Source organism: Vanessa tameamea, chromosome 17, assembly GCF_037043105.1.
Source record: "Vanessa tameamea isolate UH-Manoa-2023 chromosome 17, ilVanTame1 primary haplotype, whole genome shotgun sequence".
Taxonomy (NCBI): domain Eukaryota; kingdom Metazoa; phylum Arthropoda; class Insecta; order Lepidoptera; family Nymphalidae; genus Vanessa; species Vanessa tameamea.
Window position 1 is genome coordinate 10,999,447 of NC_087325.1, and position 23,054 is coordinate 11,022,500.

The following is a 23,054-nucleotide window of genomic DNA, read 5'->3' on the forward strand; positions in this document are numbered from 1 at the left end:
TGTATTATGAATGTATATTTTATAGTTTTTAATTTTGTTTCAATTTTATTTTTTACTTGATGAAAGTGCAAATACTTTACCCATGGATACCACTGGTTTTTTATGGCATTGGTAGGCGGACGGGCAAATGGGTGACCAATATTGGGGCCAATATTAATAACATAACCAATGCACCACCAACCTTAAGAAGTGGGATAAATCACTTGGGCCTATTTTTAACTCTGGCTCACTCATTGTTCAAATCATAATACAACAATACTTAGTATTACTGCTTGGCGGCCGAGATAGCCGAGATGGCCCAGTGGTTAGAACGCGTGTATCTTAACCGATGATTTTGGGTTCAAACCCAGGCAAGCACCATTGAATTTTCAGATGCTTAATTTCTGTTAATAATTTATCTCGTGCACGGCGGTGAAGGAAAACATCGTGAGGAAACCTGCATGTATCTAATTTCAACGAAATTCTGCCACATGTGTATTCCACCAACACGCATTGTAACAGCGTGGTAGAATATGCTCCAAACCTTCTCCTCAAAGGGAGAGGAGGCCTTAGCCCAGAAGTGGGAAATTAACAGGCTGTTAATGTTGAAATAATGTTGAACTGCTTGGCGGTAGAATATATGATGATTAAGAGGGAGAGCAAAACCCTACCACTGTAGGAAATATACACAAGTTAAACCTCCATATATCTAGAAATATACTCCCTCCCTTATTATTCAAAACGGAATACAGTTATATCAAAAAGAGCTGCCGGAAGCTCTACCCATTTTGAACTCTATTACAGTAAGTTAGAACTCTTTTTAAGTTGTTATATCAGATTGGAACGATGAAATGGGGAGTCGAGTGAAATATTCTTTGATCGTATGAAGCGTATTTAAACTTTAGAAGAATATCATGTGTAAGCTAAACATTTATAGATGTTTATGCAGTGCGAGTTTCATAGAATTTGACACGAAGTTTCCGATTGGGCAATATCTCATGAACTGTTCATTTGAAAATCGAATCAAAAACTTCAATGGAGCAAAATATAAAGTCACTCAGTGTATCGAAATCAAAGTGCTTTGGCAGTTCTTATACGTCTCCAAGAATAACAAATGCTATACTGCTGTTTGCTGTTATTATCAGCCTGAAAAGTGATTGGTCATGTTAAATTCCGAGAACTATTTATATTTTAGGGTTGGTTCACACTTGATAAGTATGTAAGTATGAATATAGAATCATACTGGTTTCAATAGAGGCTTCATCTGCGTGTTAAGGTAATAGGTATACAAAAGTAGTATATGGACGTCCTTGGACTTCAAGCTAACTTCAATTTCATAATTTCATCAATTTCGTTTCAGTGGTTTAGTGGCGAAAGCGTAACAGAGAGATACACATTCACATTTATAATATTTGTACAGATATTTGGCTCAAATAAACAAACTGACTTAGAAAAACTATTGTAGTTTACGAAATGTTGCTGACGCAGAATAACCCCACTCCCCCCTCACATTTACAGCCCGATGAACATTACATCAATACGATACAAGTTTTTGGACTTGCGGTATTGTCTTCGGTTTGTCTTCGGATGTTCGGAAGTTATATAACAAGATACACTATCTTTTGATAGGAGACGATTTCAGTAAACAGTTCGCCAGAATTCATTTGCAAGTGTTTATAGTTGGTGCTATATTTTGTACTAGTTTTAGTACGCGGCTTCGCTCGCATTTTAGGGGTCAGGTATAATAATATTCACAAATTTATTCTGATGTATTCGCCTTTACAATATTAGTAAGGATGGTAGAACATATTTCTCGATGGACTTACGTTTGGCTTGGATGAGTATATAATATCTTCGACATTTAAAATTTATAATTACGTATAGCTGAACGAATAAATGTGTTATCTGTTAGTAGTTGAGCAACGTCAATATCCTCCAACCATGGAATGGAATGAAGACGGCATGTACCAGCTTGTACTAGCTTGCTCACCATTTAAACCGGAGCATGGTATTAAATATTGCTATTTAACTACAATTGACTGGACCTTCAAATAACCTTACCCCACGTAGAACAGATTTGTTATCCATATAGAACTATTTCAGTATATTTTTCGGCTTTATAATATGATTTATAACATCAATATATATTAAACGGTCAAAATGACATTAACATTCCATCAAAAGTAGTCAAAAAAGCAACCCCTTTCATGTCAAAGCGTACGCTTTGAAAGCGAGCCTGCGTCATTATTAAAAAAGTAAAAGGAAAACCCGTTTCAAGTAACCATAACAATCGTCTTGGGTTAACAATGTCCCTCGTATCGTAAACTTAAGCGTGAAAAAGGGGTAGAAATATATTGGTAACCCTTTATCGGTCACTTCGGCCCCGAGGCGAATACGGATGTTACTTTTCCCTTCGAATTGAATGTTGGTGTGGTTACGTTATTGAATGTTGTGCTGAGATGCCCAGAGGTTAGATCACACGCATTTTATTCAACTATTGCGGGTTCAAAACTGACTGCCTTCAACTATCACTCAATTTCAATGTGCTTAATTTTTGTTTATAATTGATCTCATGGTCAGCGGTGACACATAAATATCAACCAATTACCATTTGAGGACCGTAGTGGAATTAGATCTAAAGCTTCTCCCAAAAGGGGGAGGAAGCCTTAACCCAGTAGTGGGACTTTTAAGGTTAGTTTGGCCATCTAATAAATTTAATTGAGAATCAATCAGGTATTTATAATTCATAAATCCTCACATACAAAGTCGTGAATTTGCGTAAAATCGTAACTTACGAATTCGAAAGAAGAACTTATTCAGAAGATTTTCCCTGAACGTAAAATACATTTTAAATTAAAAGATAACGCTATACTAATCTCAATGGTTAATTATTTATTGTGGATAAACCATAATCTTTTTGGACATTGACTTGGTGGTAGGGCTTTGTGCAAGCTCATATAGATAGGTACCACCCGATCATCATAATATATACTGAAAAGTAGCAATACTTGATATTGTTGTTTTCCGGTTTGAATGGTGAGTGAGCCAGTGTAACTACAGGCACAAGGGACATAACATCTCAGTTCTCAAGGTTGGTGGTGTATTGGTGTAGTAAGGGATTATTAAAATTAGTTACGTATGGGCAGTGGTAGCTTTTTAACTTACCATGCTATAAAAAATCATCGTATAATAATCAAACATAAACATAAAACATATTGGGAAACACCTTCGTGTTTTAAGTCTGTTAATTAAAACGTATCTAAGAAAAACTTTAATCTTCATAAGCTTCAGAGTTAAAACACGTGTAAATATATTTTTTAGGTCAAGTGACGCTGTCGTTCTCACCTCAATCAAACTTTCCGCTCCGAACAATTCATAAATGTATGTAATGTGAATGATACTTCGTCTGGTGATGGGTTTGAACTAAGAGTCTATAATAATAGTGAAAAAAACACCCAGAGAGACGAAATGACTCTGTTGACGTGAAATCTCAAGACTGTTGATTCAAATCCGGACGAGCACCAATACACATGATCTTAAATACGTATATATTATAAATTTTATTAATTATGTAATGATTTGGTTTAGATTACGCTTTACTAGCTATTAATATTATACGAATTTTCTAGGAAATTTTGTAAGCAGCATTGTTAGCATATAATGCAGTTCTAAATAAATAATAACTTTGTTACAGATTTCGTATGCAAGGAGCCAGTGAATTCACGACGGACCGGGTTTAGACCCTCACTCTAAAGGTAATTTCCTCAAAGCATATCGTATCGATCGCACACACGTTATAACTCAGAAGTTTATTCAAACATTGTAGCATTTCAGCTCAGCGAGGCAATACGTTGGCAAATATAAGTGTAAAATAAGTTTTTTTGAAACGATATATATACCTCACAAATAATCGCCAAAAAATAAATATAAAAGGTAAAATTAAGATTTAGAATATAATGCTTTAAATCGTGTCCCAAATAAATTTGCGACAGGCTATGGTAATATGTTTGTTTTATAAATAATCATAAAATAATAATATTTAAAATGAAATAGGAGCTAACGAGTTAAATTCTTGTACTTACTCGACCTTCAAACCGGACAAAGCAACTTAAAGTATTACTATTGAGTACTGTTCGAGCCAAATAAAACCTCCTTGCTATATACAAATTAATTACGGCGAGACGTCATTTTTTAAAAAAAAAGCATTGCGCTTGGAGACTTGGACGTCAAAAGAATAAGAATTTTCTTTTTACAAGTACCATAACTGACAAGTACCTGACGAGCTTGCACATACCCCTACTTACAGGTAAAAATATAATATTTATTGAAATTTAAACAAATTTTTAGTTTTACAAATTAGTAAACACTAATGCCCACTAAGGCTAAGAAGATACGTAGCTTATTGCGCCACGCTGCACAATGAGGCAAAATTTAATTGAAATAATAATAATTAGACAAGTTATACATGCAAGTTTCCTCACAATGATTTCCTTCATCGCCAAACAACAATTAAGTACATACAAATTCCGTGGTTCTTTCCTGGATTTGAACCCGCAGTCATCAGTTAAGATGAGCGTGTTCTTACCATTGGACCATCTCGGCTCACACTAGTACAACTTGTATTGGAATAGGCAATACATTCCCTATGACAAAGGACTTGTTATCCTCGAAGCCTTATTCCGGACCTGTAACACTAGTCTAGTTTACATAATCTTTGATCATTACTATTATCAGATGTGGGTAGCATTTAATTTGTGTACGAGTGAACGCAAAAATAAAAAAAAATGTCTTTGATATTCGTACCTTCGTGGTGAAATTAAATACGACAGTTGCTCGTTGTTTCAATAAAATATCGCTTATTTTTTTTTAAGTATTTTGTCCCTAAGTATAGAATCCCTCCTTATATATATAAATGTCAAAGTGACTCTGTAACCTCTTAACGCTTAAACCGTTGAATCGATTTAGATAAAATTAGATATTTTGATTGTTTAAGTTGCGGGGAAGGACGTAGGTTACTTTTTATTATATTTTACCCCTCGAGGGTATAAATTTGCTGTAAGGGTTTGTGTTGGTAACGAAACGCCCCCTGAGGTTTTTTATTTTTAATTATTTTCTATCTACATATACTATCAGTCCATTTCAGGGATTACTAATATTACTATTTAACACTCTAATTAGCCCTATAGCTTACGCTGGGATGTTGTGACGACAACAGCCCAAGGGGTCTGCATCGAACCTGCGACTTTTTGGTCGGGTCGGCATCGTACACCATGCGCTCTTGATTGAATTGAATATATTTTGTAAATTCTTTATCGATCACACACAGACGAAGATTTAAATTACTTAAGTAACAAAAATAGTATATACAACAAAATCATTATTATGGATAACAGTAAAATACGAAGCGAAATTTAAATATAATTAATTACCATACAGATTCAAACCGCATGGAAAAACAATGCAGTATTTACCCTTTGAATTGCTATAAATGAATAAACCGTAAACACTTATCACGAAACTACAATATGGCGAAAATATATTACTAAAATAACTATCCATCCCAGATTCCCGAAAAGCTGGAAGGAAATCTTGTGAAACCCTCTCAGTGATTACTAATGTTATTGTATCGGGGATGTTTTCTTATTTAAGCTATTAGATGACAAATGAGCAGACGGTCCACATGATGGTTTACTGTTGCCCATGGATACCTTTCTTATGTTACAGGTAGAGGACGGGAAAATGGGCCATCTTATGGTAAATGGTCACCACCCATAGACATTAGCGCAGTAAGAAATATTAACTATTCTTAATATCATCAATGCGCTAACGATCTCAGGAACTGTGAGATGTGGAATACCTTGGGCCTGTAGTTACACTGACTCAATCACCCTTCAAGCCGGAGCACAATAGTACTAAGTATTGCTGTTTGGTGGTAGAATATCCGATAAGTAGGTGGTCCCTACCAAGACGGGTTTGCATAAAGCCCTCCACCAAGTACAACATAAGAGGAGTTGCCGATGAATTATCGCCCTTAAAGAAACTTATTAGCGCCCCGCGAAGACCTCAGGAGGAAGAATTACCACAAGCTGTACATTTGCAGAAGGAATTCTGGCGACCTGATAATAAGTGAGATGCCAGACATGGTTTGAATGAAGTTTGCTCTAGCGACGAAAGGTGCGATGCTGAAAATATGGTGTCGATGGCAGCATGTCAAATAATTCCGCGGAACAGCTATTAGAGAAGAATAATTCTAACATATATTATTGTAAGAGAGCTTCATACTAGCAGCGCATGTCATGGAAGCTCCTCGTGAATCAGTCAGTCTATTTACGAAAATGGAATGGAAGTCTCCGAAAGTCTCCTCAGTAGATTATGAGACTAGCGTAATCAAACATAAAAATAGACATATACAGACAGACATGATGGAAACTTTTATTTATAATATGTCTAGACACAAATCAAAAATGACGAAAATTAGTCTATTAAAAATGTAAGCTATCGAGGACTTATCCTTTGTGTCTGTAATTACACCGGCCCACTGGCTCGTCAACCTAGAACGCAGCTGGATTCCTGTTTTGTGGTAGAATAATTAATGAGCGTGGTCTCTACACAGACTTGCTCGCACACAGCCTTTGCAGTTTATGGAAGAGGATTTAAATAAAGATCATAGTTGTATCACACGTTATATACCGAAATGGATATCGGCTTATTAGACATTTGAGGGTTTGACGTTGTCTTAAAGAGCAACTATTAAACATACTTTCACTTTTATAATATAAGATGGATTCGTTTCTACAAAAACGAGCTATTCGAACTGACCTTGAAACTATATACTCCCAGCGAGAGATTTGGTATGATGATATTAATAATATCATGTACAACCACAACCAAATTCATCATTTTGGTAGTACTGACCTGCACTGTACAAACACGAGAAGTAAAAATATATATATATATATATATATATATATATATATATATATATATATATATATATATATCCTGGGGCAGAGTATTGGATTCTATAATAATATCACGCAGATCATTAATTCACCAATAACAATAATTACCAATTATTTCAAAATATAAAAATAATTGTAATTTTTAGGAACAACTACAATTTTTTGATTTACTTTATATAAATAAAAAATACTGCTAAACAAGTATTATTAATATGGCTTTCAAAGACTTGATCAAAACTAGAATAATCAAATATCAATTTGAACGAAGTCAACATAATTATTTACGATATCTCGATGATCATTTATTATTTTGCTATCGCAGCGTACAGTAAAGTATTGCTTTATTCAAAACTATGTAACGTTTTCAACTAAAATAAATATGTTTTTAAAGCTATGAACATAAGATTAACTAGAAACAAGAGCACTATGTAAATTACATCAATTAAAATACATAATAAATAAATAAATATTGGACAACACCACATACATTACTCTGATCCCAATGTAAGTAGCTAAAGCACTTGTGTTATGGAAATTCAGAAGTAACGACGGTACCACAAACACCCAGACCCAAGACAACATAGAAAACTAATGAACTTTTAAATACGCGTAAATTAACGATTACTATTAATTTTCTTTTATAAATAGTTTCATAAATAATGCTCAATAACAGAGATTATTTTATTCATTTTTGATGGGTATAACGTACTCTCGAACGATTTTCCTTCTCAACGGTCAATGTCTCAGTCAGGCATACTAGTGTGCGCAAACCCAATTTTCTTACTGTCATAGTTCAAAGTCGACAACATAAAATAATCGGCATATTAGGAGCAAGTAGTTTATTTTATTTCCGAGATACATGAGTGTAAAACTACTAAATTCATAACTTTGGAATGCTTTTAAGAAATTTTGGACAGAAAAAACGAGGAGATACGAATAACTGACTCTGAGGTCATGTTTGACCTGATTCTAAAAGTAGTAACAATACTTTTCCAAAAATATCACACCTGCATTTTATTAGGAAGCCTACAATCAGAGGAGCTATTGAGTTATTAAATATCCTTGAAACAAAACAATCGAACATTTCCTGTTCAAAGTTTTCAGCCTTCGTCGGTAGTATGAATAATTAAACACAAGATCCAGTAAGGCATTCAAGGAAGGAAGTGGATGAACATAAAATTAATATATATATACACTTTTGATAATATTTCTCGCCTTTCAAAATGTACTTTGTATTATTTAGCTGAATGGTAAGCGGCAGAATAGAAAAGGCCCACTTTTCAACCCAAAAATGCATTAAGATCATATATAATGGTTCTTCTTTGTGCTAGCAGTATTTAGCGCCTTAACCATTCACCGTCTGTATGTTTGAGACTAATGGCGTTGGAAAGAATTTACTTGTAAATCCCGAATTCTTGGGCACTTCACATGGACATATTAGACCCCAACATCTACATATTGTTTCAAGCTATCAGCTCCATTTTGAATAATAAAATATACAATTCAATTTTAGAAACAAATACATCTAATTCTAAGGATTTAGTCAACGTTTCACTAAACTTAGCACTATATACGACAGCATTTTGCTAGAAAGAGTTATCAGTAGTCTTGGTCAATGTCATAAAGATCTAACGAGATCATGTCCTCTAAAATAATTGACACTGTCTTTACAACAATCCGATCGATTTTGTTATTTATGTTTAACCTACAAAACTTATTTTAATATACCGGTAAGAGAATACATTAAGCATATTAAACTTCAATATATTTTCTTAACTGATATTAAAATTTATTAATCATACTAACACAATTGAACTTTTATTCATATATATAAAGGTATATGCCCAAAAAATATATTTTGACTCCAACAATATGGCAGCTACTGCTAATGATTACGGATTCTTGTTATTGGTCGTGATTTCTCGGTTTCTATTCGTCTATGGTTAAACATATACTGTGTAAGTAAATAAGATATCGACCGACGTACTGACGTCACAAATGACGTCATTCAAGTACATTAATGGTGTTTGAAATCATTCAAAAAATGAAAATATATTCAATCAACTAAAATCTATCATTATATAAACTCTTGGGAGATTACAGGAGGAATACATTACACTTCTCTACGAGCTAGATGATTAAGAATTAAAACAGCTGAAACCCTTTTTTTTAATTTGATGATTACTTTGCGAAAGTGCACGATATGATGGAATTAATTATTCAATCTGCCGGCGAGATCAAACAGATAGATTTAACTGGAATGGTTAATTTTAGTCACGCTGCTATATCCGTTCATTTAGGTTAATACACTTATTTACAATCGGAAGTGATCAATGTGAATCAGAATAAAGGATATAATCATAACATTCTTAAACAATATTTGTAAAATATGTTTTCACTGTGATGCCCAAAACGGAACATGTCAATACGAAATAGTGCCGCTTGGCGATAGAACAGTAAATATTATACAAATATTACAATCTTGACATTGAAATTGGATTTTCTTTTCACTCAAAAGAATCTTTCTTGAGAAATCAAGTAATAAATGCCATTTTATCGTTTTGTTTTAGTCCATAGATATATATTTTTGTATAAGGCTGTCTATATACCATTTACAATTTCTATTTCTGTGTTCCGCTTTAGATATAGAGTAAGCCAGTGTAATTACACGTGGGACTTTTTATACTCATTACATCACATTACATTAGCAGCCTGTAAATTTCCCACTGTTGGGCTAAGGCCTCCTCTCCCTTTGAGGAGAAGGTTTGGAGCATATTCCACCACGCTGCTCCAATGCGGGTTGATGGAATACACATGTGGCAGAATTTCGTTGAAATTAGACACATGCAGGTTTCCTCACGATATTTTCCTTCACCGCCGTGCACGAGATGAATTATAAACACAAATTAAGCACATGAAATTCAGTGGTGCTTGCCTGGGTTTGAACCCGAAATCATCGGTTAAGATGCACGCGTTCTAACCACTGGGCCATCTCGGCTCTATAATCTATGAAGTTATATCCCTTGGTATGATTAGGTGGGTTCAGAACACTTGTCCACACGATGTCATACAGAATGAATTGAAATGCAAAACACTTTGTATACTAATATTATAAATGCGCAACTGACTCTGTCTGTCTGTCTATCGCTCCTCTAGGGCCATACCACATAGGCTACTTCTTTATGTCTTACACATGATGACCAACGGCTAAAAGGCGAACGAAGCCGAGGGCGACAGACAGGATTTTTATTAGGATTTTTTATTCTCTCCTAAAAAAAACCCATCAAAGATAACCCAGAAATTTACGTAATATATACTATATAGAACGTATGTGCAATAAAATATTTCTATTCCATGAGCCAAGATGGTCAAGTGGCTAGAAAACGAGAAACTTAACCAAAAATTTCGCTAGCACCGATGAGTGGTCATGTTGCTAATTTGGTTAATTGAGAAAATCTGCTAATGTCAGATGAGTATCTTCATCTGACACACACCACCAACAAGCATAGAGCATCATAGTGGAATTAGCTCCAAAACTACAAGAAAAGTGGATGCCATTACCCAGTAGTGGGACGTAATGGGCTGTTCTTTATTCCGATCTATTCTCTCGTTTAATGGACTGACACGAACACCTGATAACACTTCACCGAGTGCGCCATTTACATATTTACTTCTCACTGTCAATTTACATCCCATATTAATGAACTTTCGGACATACGTAGATATATTTATGTATGTGTTCATTTCATATCTGTTTTAATACCCAGTGACTGTTTTTAATAAGCGTGATAACCGTTGCTTCCGCCGACGATAGCCGACGCGCGTCAATTTTAATTTTTCCACTCTGTTCGAATGGTAAAATTAACAAAATGAAATAATTACAATTCCGATTTTTTTTTTTTTTGACATATATCGAAATGAAGTTCAGGTAAATGGGATGGTCCTATCATCGTAACCTAGTAATTTTGTTATATATATAATGTCAATTTAAGCTTATATCGACATACAATTAAAATTAGAACTTGTGATATCATAGAGAAGGATTTTTGATCAATCTATCTTTGCTTTCATCAACTTCTATACCGTACTGGTTGTCATGATTATTAAATTTAACATATACAAAGGCAAGTCAACGTCTGGTGGGTTTGGCTTGTATATATTCCGCAGGCGAGTAGCTTCATTAACAATTTAGTTAACAACCTAAGTCTTTTACTAAGTTGCGCCGTTCGATCCGTCAATGTAACAATTCCTAGAAAATGTGTACAATTACCAAATATATAAGTAAAGATAAGTCTAAGAATTATAACTTTCTTAGTCGGTAAGGAAGAAAAAAAAATCTTTTTATGATTAATCTTCAAATTAAAAGTTGTTTATAAAAACTTATTTAGGGTCATAGTGACCGTGTGAAGTCGGGATAGGTGGCTAGTTTTATTATGAAACATTATTACTGTTTCCTCGATCGCAAATAGTCTAATATCCAATACGAAAAACTCTAAGGTGTCTTTTAAATATAGTCTCGAATTAAAGTCGACTCTGAAAAGTAAATTATAGAAATCATAAGAACCACGAATCGATCGAATGAATTTTACGGCTAATTAGTGACTTTTCCAGTCAAAATTCTGCCTTGAACGTTCTTTTTTTTTCGTAGGAACTTTCATAAATTGCCTATTACAGACGCTGAAGGCAATTAAACTTCTTAATTGATATAGATATTAATTGCCTTTCAAATTGACATCGTAAAATTCTGTCCCAAAACTTTCACCAATTATAAGGAAACGTCTCATTGGGGTTTTAGAGTTTTGACGATTTCGTTTCATTATTATTTAATAGATATATCGAATAAATATAAGAATGGCGATCAGTGATTTTTCAGATAAGACTTTTTTAGTAAAAAAAAAGTAAAATTTCAATGTCAAGATAACAGCAATATTTGATACTGTTAGTCATATTGGAACTACAGACATATTTTACATTAGCAGCCTGTAAATTTCCCACTGCTGGGCTAAAGGCCTCCTCTCCCTTTTAGGAGAAGGTTTGGAGCATATTCCACCACGCTGCTCCGATGCGGGTTGGCGGAATACACATGTGGCAGAATTTCGTTGAAATTAGACACATGCAGGTTTTCTCACGATGTTTTCCTTCACCGCCGAGCACGAGATGAATTATAAACACAAATTAAGCACATGAAAATTCAGTGGTGCCTGCCTGGGTTTGAACCCGAAATCATCGGTTAAGATGCACGCGTTCTAACCACTGGGCCATCTCGGCTCTTTAACAGACACAACGGCCATAATTAATTCCCAACATTGATTGGCCCCGGTTCATATCTTATAACGTTATTAGTGGTGAAGTTTATTTACCATACTATTTAATAAGTAGTCGTACTTCGTTGTACTTTGTTTCTTCTATTCCTGTACGGTGACAATTGTAAGAAAGTTCTATATTGGTTTTATCAAATAGTTCCTTCTACAGATTCTTATTTTTCATTAGTAAAGATTCCTTTGGCTTAAATCGTTTTATCATCGTATTTCTTCATATAACATATATATTTGATTAAATATAACCCCGATATCGAGAGAAGGTGTTTATTTTGAGAGAAATATCAGAGCAGAGAGTGTTTGTTCCAATTATACTTTTCATAGTATCACGAAACGAGACGTGATAATTTGAAGTACGTAAAAATATAACGTTTAAGAAAAACATTTCTGATCCTCTCCGTCAGAATTGGTGTTTCAGTGTGCTGCGTGTCGTAATCAATGAACTGTTATTTAGCTTAAGGAATTTAATGTCCATGATAAGGCGATTCGATAAGCTGAAGAGTTTGCACAAACGAACATAGACCTCAACCTGCACTAAAAGAATTGAATTATATAGAACGTACTTTAATTTTTAGTTTTAACCCATTCAAAAATAACAGAGGTCAAATTATAATGGATTTAAAAATTCAATATTAAATCCACTATTCAAAATGCAGCGAGCAAAAAAATCAGTCCAAAGAATTCAGTCAAATTTGAAACATTTTCCACCAAGTTGAATTGACAATTTGATATTTCAGTACGGGTCAGGCGGTACTTACTTTTTCAGTGCGATTTTCAACAAAAAAAAAAAAAAAATTAAAATACCGTCAGCTGCAATCACGTCGGATGTAATTATGTGCTCCTAGCGCCATCTAGTGACTGAATTAAATACTCGACTTTAAAAAGCCCATTAAAATGTACGTTTCCTTTTTTAAGTCCTACTCTGGTAATTGGTTCAAATTTTTGCTACGTCAAAGAGTATTCTTTTTAAAAGTAATAGTTTTGCTTCTCTTTTTTTTTTGTACGACTTTAAAATGAGGTTTTCTATTGTTAAGAATAAGTCTAAGAAACAGTGTTTAAAAATTATAAAAAGCTGAAATGTATCTGTATTTGCTTAATGTTTCCATTTATTTTTAAGTGCTAAAATTTTTTTATTTATTTATTTAATTGCACAAAATTGACACAATTTTTATGTGTAAGTATATATTAAACTGTAAAATAAACTTATTGAAGTTTTATCCCTCCCCTGCCTGGGGGGTAAAATTACATTAGATGCTAAAAGTAGAGACAGGTTAACAAATGATAAGTCGCCATTTCAATGCATAATTTTCCAAAATATTCTTTATTCAAGTATGCTCATAAAAGCACTGTTTTAGTGTTGAATTAAATTTAAAGCCAGTTTGACCCGTGCCCTAAGCCAGTATAATTTCTAGTTCACGGGTATATTATATCCCAGGAAAAATATATAGAGAAGTTCTCCCAACTTCGCCTTTTAAAGGTTGGTCGTTAGGTGTAAAAATAAGCCTATGTCCTCACTTGGGGTTCAAGCTTGCTTTATAACAAATTTCATCAAGTTCAGTTTAGTAGTTTAACCGTCAAACCGTAACAGATAAACTTACTTTCACATTTATAATAATACTAACCGAACATGCGACTTTACCAGCGAGAAATTTATAAAAAATTACCTATAGCACACAAACCCAAAGCCGAGACGTCCCAGTGGTTAGAACGCGTGCATCTTAACCGATGATTGCGGGTTCAAAACCAGGCAACAAATTTTCATGTGCTTAATTTGTGCTTATAATTCATCTCGAGCGCGGCGATGAAGGAAAACATCGTGAGGAAACCTGCATGTGTCTAATATCAACGAAATTCTGCCACATGTGTATCCACCAAACCGCATTGGAGTAGTGTGGTGGAATAAGTTACTGTTACACAAACCTCCACTTTACCCCTACGATGGGTGAATTAAAAACTGGTCCCATGAAAAACTTGGTTCTCAGGATCCAAACTATCTGCATGCCAAATTTTATCTAAATCGGTTCAGCGGATTGAGCGTGAAGAAGTAACAAACAAAGTTACTTTCGCTTTTATTCTATTAGTATTAATAATCTATATTAAAAAATGGATATCCATATTTATACAATCATTTATGGTAAGGCTTTGTATAAGCCCGTCGGGGTAGGTAGGTAGGTATCACCCACTCATAACATATTCTACCGCCAAACAGCAGTACTCAGTATTGTTGTGTTCCGGTTTGAAGGGTGCCAGGGAGCCAGTGTAATTACAGACACAAGGGATGAAAAGAATGGTTAATATTTCTTACAACTCCATTGTCTATGGGCGATGGTGACCACTTACCACCAGGTGGCCCATTTGCTAGTTTGCTCACCTGTATCATGAAATAAAATTAGTGTGATTTTATTTTATTTTATCTGTATGGTTTATTTGTTTTATTTAACTTCCGTATTTCCGTTACAGATGAGAGCACTAACATACTCTTTGACGGTTGTTACGCTGTTCGCGGTGACACTCGCCCAATCTGAAGGTAAGGATATTACTCTTTAACTATCAAATAGCATTCATTCTTCTTGTATATTTTATCGTCGTTACGTATGTTTCCAAGCATTTTTTTTTTTTTTAACTTAATGACATATGCTGTCACTAAATGTGACAGTTTTTGTTTTTATTTCAGCAATAACTCTTTTCAATCAATTGGTGAAATAATCTGTGCCCTCTTGGCACGAATAAAAGCAAGAAAAAAAAACTCTTTTCATAAAGTTTTAATATTAGGTACTTGTATTTTTTAATGGAGGATGGGGTCGAGTCTGAGTTTTTCTACCGTAAGGCTTTTTATCGATCTATTTATACATCAAAATAATAATGTTTCTATATTTTACAATCCCAATCCAATCAGAAAATTGATAAGTTGGAAAGAGAGGCGAAATATTTTATAGAACAGTTTCAATGTTTTAATTTCAATCAGGACTTTAAGAACGTTTTAGATGTAAGTCATTCACAGGGCTATTCTGTAAGAAGACACTCGAAACACTCCGCAGAGCGAGCGTGAACTGTCAGAATGTGATATACGACATTAAATGTAATGATTATACGTTTATAGTATTTACGTATCAAAATGGCGTATCACTACAAATCGGTTGTTTTACGAGTGAGATACGAAGTTATAATTTATTTAAAAGAACTCATTAAAAAAAACCTTTATTATGTAAATATGACTTAGCTAAAACTAACTAATCAAAGCTAACTAATTAGCGAAGCTAACATTTGTATGGTGATTTCATTCAGAGATTATTGGTAAGCGTTTGATTGTCTCAAGTAACATTCAGCGATAGGATTGATAAAAGTGGAATTTATTAAGAATTCAATGAGGAGTTGATATTAATAGAGGAGAACAGTGCTTGTTAGATTACATACCTTCTGCCGATGTGATCGCTCTTTTTAGATTATAAGCCTTACATCGAAAATGCACCACCGACCTTGCAAACTAAGATGTTAAGACCGTTATGCATGTAGTTACACTGGCTCACTGCCGTTCACACCGTCACACAACCATACTTAAATATGAATGATAAGCGGTAGAATATCTGATAACTGGGTGGTACCAACAAAACACTAGATATTCCACTGTAATCCCCAACATAGTTATATCTATCTATGTTTTATATTTAGTAATAGATATATAAATTGAAACGCGTATCACGTCTACATAACATGAGCAACAAATTAATTTAATAATAAACTTTACTTAAGCACCTACAAACTGAACGCTCGGAGGATTCCCATTATAGTTAAATTAATCTTCTTCACCCCTTTCCCCTTAATTTATCACACGCCATTATAGCCCTAAACGTCTAGTGATAAAGGCCGGTTTCACTTACATTAAAAGAGTGACGGTTTAGTTTATGTTAAACAGCGTGTAAGTTGATTAACTTGTTACTAGTTATCTTCGGCAATTGATTTTACATATTAAAGTTTTGGCACGGGATTATATTTTTAAATATGCTACTCTATATGTTTTAAAATAAATGTAAAAATCTTTTGATAAACAAGAGTTTAGTTAAACTTCCATTAACACGAAATAATGAGCCCAAGTACGACAAAGTTAAGTTGAGTGATAAGGAATATCGGCTCCATGGTACTATTATATTGTGGCCTATGTTACATAACTTGGTTGTAGAGCTTTATGCAAGCTCAACTGGGTCCTCATGATATACTCTACGGCCAAGCAGCTGTACTTAGTATTGTTGTTTTTTCCTAATTGTTGTTAGTTCCTAAGGTTCCTGGCGCACTGGAGATGTAAGGAATGATTAAAATTTCTTACGTATGTGGTGACCACATACCATCAGTTCGACCATTTGTTCATTCTCCTCTTAAAGAGAGGAGACGTTAACCTAACAGTGAGACATTTATAGACTTGTACTTTAAACTTTTTTAATTTTTTAATATTTTCGCTCCAAGAAATATAACAAAGGAACAAGATGAACGAATTCATGAGGACTACTTCAGAAATTTATATTTTAATAACAGCTAAGAGCCGATGAAGTTTCATTCCATCAACCAAGACAATAATTATCGTTAAGCAGCACTAAAACTCATCTTGAATACTTTGAGAATATCGCCCATTCGAGATAATGGACCATCATCCCGTGCCAGGCCATTTCACAATTATTCGGGGTCAGATTTAGGTGTCATTTATGGAGGAGCTTTAAGACGATATAATTACTAGCGGTAATTATAGCTTTACTGGTCGTGAGCGAAGGTCTAGTGAACTTGGAAAGGTTAATTCAGACAAGATAACAATAAAACAGATTCCGAGGTTCCGCGTTCAAAAACTACGTCGATAAAAGTTTATTGAGTTTTTCGGTCGACACCTTATTTGCCGCCCCACGAGATCATGATAGGGCTCCTGTGTTTGTTCACACACTTTTTACTATATCCTGCATAGTTGGTTGGTCTCCTTTATGATTGGTCGTCGTGACCAAAATCAGTCAGTACGACATTTATTAGAGGTCAATAAAGGATTGAGAATCAAAAATGAACCCAATCTTCAATTGGCTATTGTCAAATATCAACAGTTCACTCACGTCGTATCTAGCTCATGAAACGTCGTAAACCAAATACGATGATACGCTATATTGATCCATGCATCCTGCTAATGTTATAATAATTATATTCATTTTCGCGTAACACTTTCTGTTTCGACTCTCTTACAGATTCAGATATATTGAGGATACTTTGACATTTATCTTTAGATTTGTGACTCTTGATGATGCTTATTGTCATTAGCGAAAATATTTTAATTGATATAAATAAAATCTCTGGTCGTGTAAGATTTTGATAACGACTTAGGAAGAGACTGCACTTTTTTGTACAAACTGTCTCCTGTAATGTTTTCTGGAATAAATAGTCTACTTGGAAATATTAAATTAAATGTTTTTCTGACCGATTTCAGTCAGGAAGTAATGTGATGTAGTACACATTTTACTGACATTTTTTATGGTTTAATGTCAACAACTTAGTCATGTTAAGCTTATGGCCATGAAGAGGTATTTACATGAGGTCTCAGCTGGGTCTCAGTACTGGGCCCCTCAACTGGTGACGCTCTCATGATCATAAGTTGGACAATAATCATAATTTTTCCGAATACGTGTACATAACCCATCAATGGAATTATTAAAGAAAATCAATATATTTTCATACACCCCATAATACTACCATTATATCTAGACTTAATGTGAGAATGGACAATGCATCATCCTATACCCGACCCAAAGTCCGGGAAATGTCCGCAAATAAACTTAATGGATCTATTCTTCAAGCGAACTGACATGCAGTCGTTGAGAATAATCATACTTCGTTTTATTAAATAAAATTCAAATTATTAAATGAAATGAAGTCTTAAAATAATGTGTAAAAGTCTTAATAATAATCTTAACAGATGATTGTGAGTTCAAACCTGGGTTTGCCTGGGCAAACACCACTAAATTGTCATTAAATTTGTGCTCATAATCTATCTCACGCTTGGCGGAAAGGAAAATATCGTGAGGTAATTTGCATGTGTGTACTTTACTTAGCCTTTTTACTACTCTGTGGAAACAATTCTGAAACTCGACGTAAAAATACAAATAGGTAAGAAATTTTTCCAATATAATTAAGTTGGCTAATTACTTTGCCCAACGATCATCATTAAATTAAACATCATGTAAAAATTAGAAAACAATATTATGTAAATTTGTATATCGAATTATAATTTTTTTTACCTAAATATGTTTTTTTGTTTTTACTGACAACATTTTAATTATTATTGGTTGGAAATATTATTGTTGTGTAGTGTTAATAATTTCGAGTCCTTATTCTTAACGGCTGTGTGTTCCAAACATGAAACGAAGAAATCTTGCTTTATGAGAGAAATCTTTCATTTCTTATCACAGAAGGCAACCACTCAGAAATATCGAAGTTAAAGTGTGACTTTTGTGACCAGACTACGAACTAAGTCTTACTTCAAAGTCAGATTCATATTATAGAGATTTCCTACATACTTTTTTACATAATTTGGTTTCATTTTTAATTAACAAAGATTCAATTTAAGTGTATATTGCAACTCGTGTTATTGGTACGAGGAGGGTAATTTTTCGTCCAAAGGATCTGTGTTGCGATTCAAAGGAGAAATGCTGCTAGAATTCCTGCCATAATTCCACGCAGTCATTATTTCCACGTAGATTTTTAATTTTTGTTTCAATACATTTAAGTAATTCTCTCGTTAAGTTAAAAAAAAATTAATTAATTTTATATTCTGATTAAAAATGAACGCAATATAACTCCACGTTTTTCATTATTCAAACAATCTTGTATAAGATAATACAGTCTATTCGAGACGAATGGACTGTACTATTATACAACCTCTTTTAAAAGTTTTTAGAATTATACGTGTATGGTGTAAATGTAATATATTTTTTTCTTGTCTTGCAGTTTAATGAAACATCAAAGGGACTAACTTAGAAGACTCTTAAGACTGTCCAATTAAAATTTATCACAAGAATTTCTTTCATCTTTAAACTAAAGTACCATTCCTTAAACTTAAGTATTTCTTTAGAAAAGATTTATAAGAACTATCTTCAGTAGCTTTATTAAGTGTTGCCAACATAATAACAAAGATGTTATCTTTATGAAATAAAGAACACCTTCTTTTTACTTTTTAAAATAGGAAAAGGCAGACGAACAAATCAACCTCGTGGTTTGGATGGTTGCCTTTTTTAAAAAGAGGCGAAAGAAAAAGTATATACCACTGCTGTTGTAATTATACCAATTTCATCCGACACGTGAAGATTTACTTGCGACGTTTTCCTTTACCACCGAGCACAGGATGATTTATAAACACAGTCCATGAAAAGTCGTGTTTTGTTTTACGTGAACGCCATCTCAGCTCTTAGCACTCTCAATACGCTTTCAAGGCAACTGAAATGTTATATGCTAAAGTCTTTAACACAAGGGATATAACGTCGTGGCTTTCACGGTTGGTGACGCATTGGTGGTATACGGAATGATTGATATTTCTTAAAGTACCATGTCTATGGGCAGTGGTGAACACCATCAGATGGCTCACTTGGTCGTCCGCTTGTCCATGACTTAAAAAATATAATACTAAATACAAATAAAACTGATATCCCCGTCTCATTGAAACACTGAATGTATGCAGCACTATACTTTCTAATATTCAAGTGAAAATTAGCATTTGAAAGCGTGATCAATAACACTACCGATCTCGACCTTTCACGATGGATAAATATACAAAGCTACAATTTAAATATATGCTTTAAATCTGGTACTATGAGATGTTCTAAAAATAAATTTCGAATTTTTCATTTTCCATAAACTTTACAGTGACAATAAATTTATATATATTTAATACAATTAAAATTTCATGGTTGAATTGTATCAATTGATAATAACGGTTCTTGATGTCAAATTCCTTTTTAAAAAGAGAATACTAGCAATGCCCCAAATTAATTGAGAAATTACTTATTTTCCTATTTACTCCTCCTTTTAAGCTTATCACTCATGTTAGGAGTGGGGACAACAATAGCCCAACGGGTCAGGATCGATCCTGCGACTTTCTACATCGCTAGGCAGCCCGTAAACCATTGCGCTATTGACGCTTCAAAAAGCGAGCGAGAATCGTAAAAATACTTAATAAAATCTTTGAAAGATTTACCGATTAATTATATGACTTTCAGTGAGGAAAATACAAAAGAAAATTTGTTATTTAATTATGAATACTTAATTTGAATATTCTACGGGAAAATCAACATACATTAATTTTAAGCTTTTCTTATCCTCTAATTATTATTAAAGTAAACTTTAAAAGTAACGTTGTTTCCGGGATTTCCTTTGAAAGGGCTATGTACTTTATAAAATTGAAAACCTGCCATTATAAATTTATCCTTTGTTCATAAAATTGCTATTAATTCAGACAAAGAAATAATCGACTACATATTTTGATAGGTTATCGAAACAGAGTTTGTAAGATTATATTTCTAGAACAAAAAAAAAACTGTAATAAAAAGATTACATGGAATTCAATTATATTTGAAATTAGAATAATTCAGTTTTAGAATATCTATACGAATATTATTAATGCGAAAGTAACTGTCTGTTACTTCACGCTTAAACTACTGAACTGATTTAGATAAAATTTGGTACGGAGATAGCATCCGGAGAGTCTTGGGACATCGACTACTGTTTCATTTTTTTGATTTACCCCTTTGAGGACATGCAATGGGGAAATGACAATTTGTGTCTTATAGGCAAAGTTTTATAAATATCGCACGGGTAAAGCCGCAGGTTCAGCGAGTAATTTTATAAATTGTATTATCATAATTACAATCTGTAAGAAGAATTCAATATTTTAAAAATAGAAATGGACTTAAAATTGGACCCTGTAGAACTCCTTAACCTACAATACCAATATATTTATAAAAACACGCCTAATAAAAACTAGTAGATTTAAAAGATTTAAAAATGATTATTTATTCATACAAACAGTAATTATATGTATATACTCACTAACCTTTCATTCGAGACATGCCAATACAATGTTAGTTTATGAAAATAAAATATCTATACCTACAGATTTTTACTTAGGTTTAGATATTGTATGCTAGTACAGTTTACATAACAAACCTTTCTCAGAACTCCTTGGGGAGTTCTATTAAAGCGTTAACGGAAAATTGGAGAGTAATTAACATATCGTGGTATGATAGTTAATTAATGGATCGCTTACGATGTCTCCCATTTACGTAATAATATCTGATATACTAGATCTGATATACAGCTTGCACACAATAAAGACAATGAAGAAGCATGTATTGAGATTCCCCCACTCATTACACACATAGCATAAATTTCCTCACAATGTTATCCTTCATCGCCGAATACGAGATCAATAAAATTATAAACACAAATCAAGCACATATTTAGTAGTGTCAACCCCAATTTCAACCTATGATATTTTGTTAAGATACACGCGTACGACCATCTCTGCTTATTTATCTTTTTTTTTATGGCATTGGTTGGCAGACGAGCGTACGGGCCACCTGATGGTAAGTGGTCACCACCATTCCTTACATCACCAACCTTGGAAACTAAGATGTTATGTCCCTTATGCCTGTGATTAAGCTGGATCACTCACCCTTCTAACCGGAACACAACAATACTAAGTACTGTTATTTGATGGTAGAATATCTGATGAGTGGGCGGTACCTATCCAGACGGGCTTGCACAAAGCCCTACCACCAAGTAAAGTAAATTATCTATACAAGTCTTTACAAAGCACGATAGTTAATTGTCAAATTTCTAACTCAGGCCTATTTACTGATTAACTTAAAATTAAATAAATATTTTTTGGCTTCATCCGAGGTTTGAGCCTCCCTAGGTTGTCCTTCCATCCTTGGGATGTGTAAATAATTAGCCTCCAAACCTATTGGCTAATAAGTCTGGGGTTCTGTAAATACTTAAGATTTTTTCTTTTATATTCATTCTATAGCGCCTATGACTTCATTTATTTATACATTTTGGATATAGAGTCGTTCACAGCCATCTATCCACGAGATATCAATATTATCTGTACACGCATGTGATAGTTCTGGAGGGAGGGAGTTAATAAAACTCGGCTTTGTAGCAGCTTATAACTTAAATTGTCACATAGTATATTTAATATTACGGAACTCGAAAAAGATTTCCAGAAGATACTCCGTAAACTTTAATATTTTATTTGAGACACAGTTTTGTTGTATGATCGATTATCTGTTTCCAAATAAAAATAGGTTTTTAATTATATAGGTAGGCGGACGAGTAAATGATCCATGTGATGAGAAATAACCACCAGCAAACATTGAAATTGGCGCTGTGCGAAATATTAACCATTCCTTACATCCCTAATGCACAACCCACCTCAGGAGCTGCGATGTTATGTCCCTTGTGTCTGTAGTTGTTCACGCACACACTCTTCAAATCGAAACACAACAATGCTAAGTATTCTTGTTTGGCGTTGGAATACCAGATGAGTCAGTGGTACCAAAAGCTTGCAACGAGCCATACCACCGATCGATTTATATGAATGTATTGTATATATTAATGTAACTATATATATATATAAAAAAAATATATATACAAAAAAAAAAACTATAAGTAAATGTGTGTATACGAATATGCGTGTGTGAGTTTATCGTAACAAAGAAATACGTATTATTAATGAATTGAAAATGAATAAATATAGTTTATATCGAAGTAGAAACAG

At 33.7% G+C, this 23,054-nt stretch overlaps 1 protein-coding gene across 2 annotated transcripts in view; it reads left to right on the plus strand.

The window, feature by feature from the left end:
- The window catches only part of LOC113404317 (Ig-like and fibronectin type-III domain-containing protein 2), a 158,435-nt gene that overhangs the window by 93,503 nt on the left and 41,878 nt on the right, over window positions 1-23,054 (plus strand). For both annotated transcript variants that reach the window (XM_026645182.2, XM_026645184.2), the window contains exons 4-5: window positions 3,674-3,734; window positions 14,720-14,786. In XM_026645182.2, coding sequence (XP_026500967.1) covers window positions 14,720-14,786 — 67 coding nt within the window. In that variant the 5' untranslated portion in view covers window positions 3,674-3,734. The remainder of the gene's footprint in view (window positions 1-3,673; window positions 3,735-14,719; window positions 14,787-23,054) is intronic.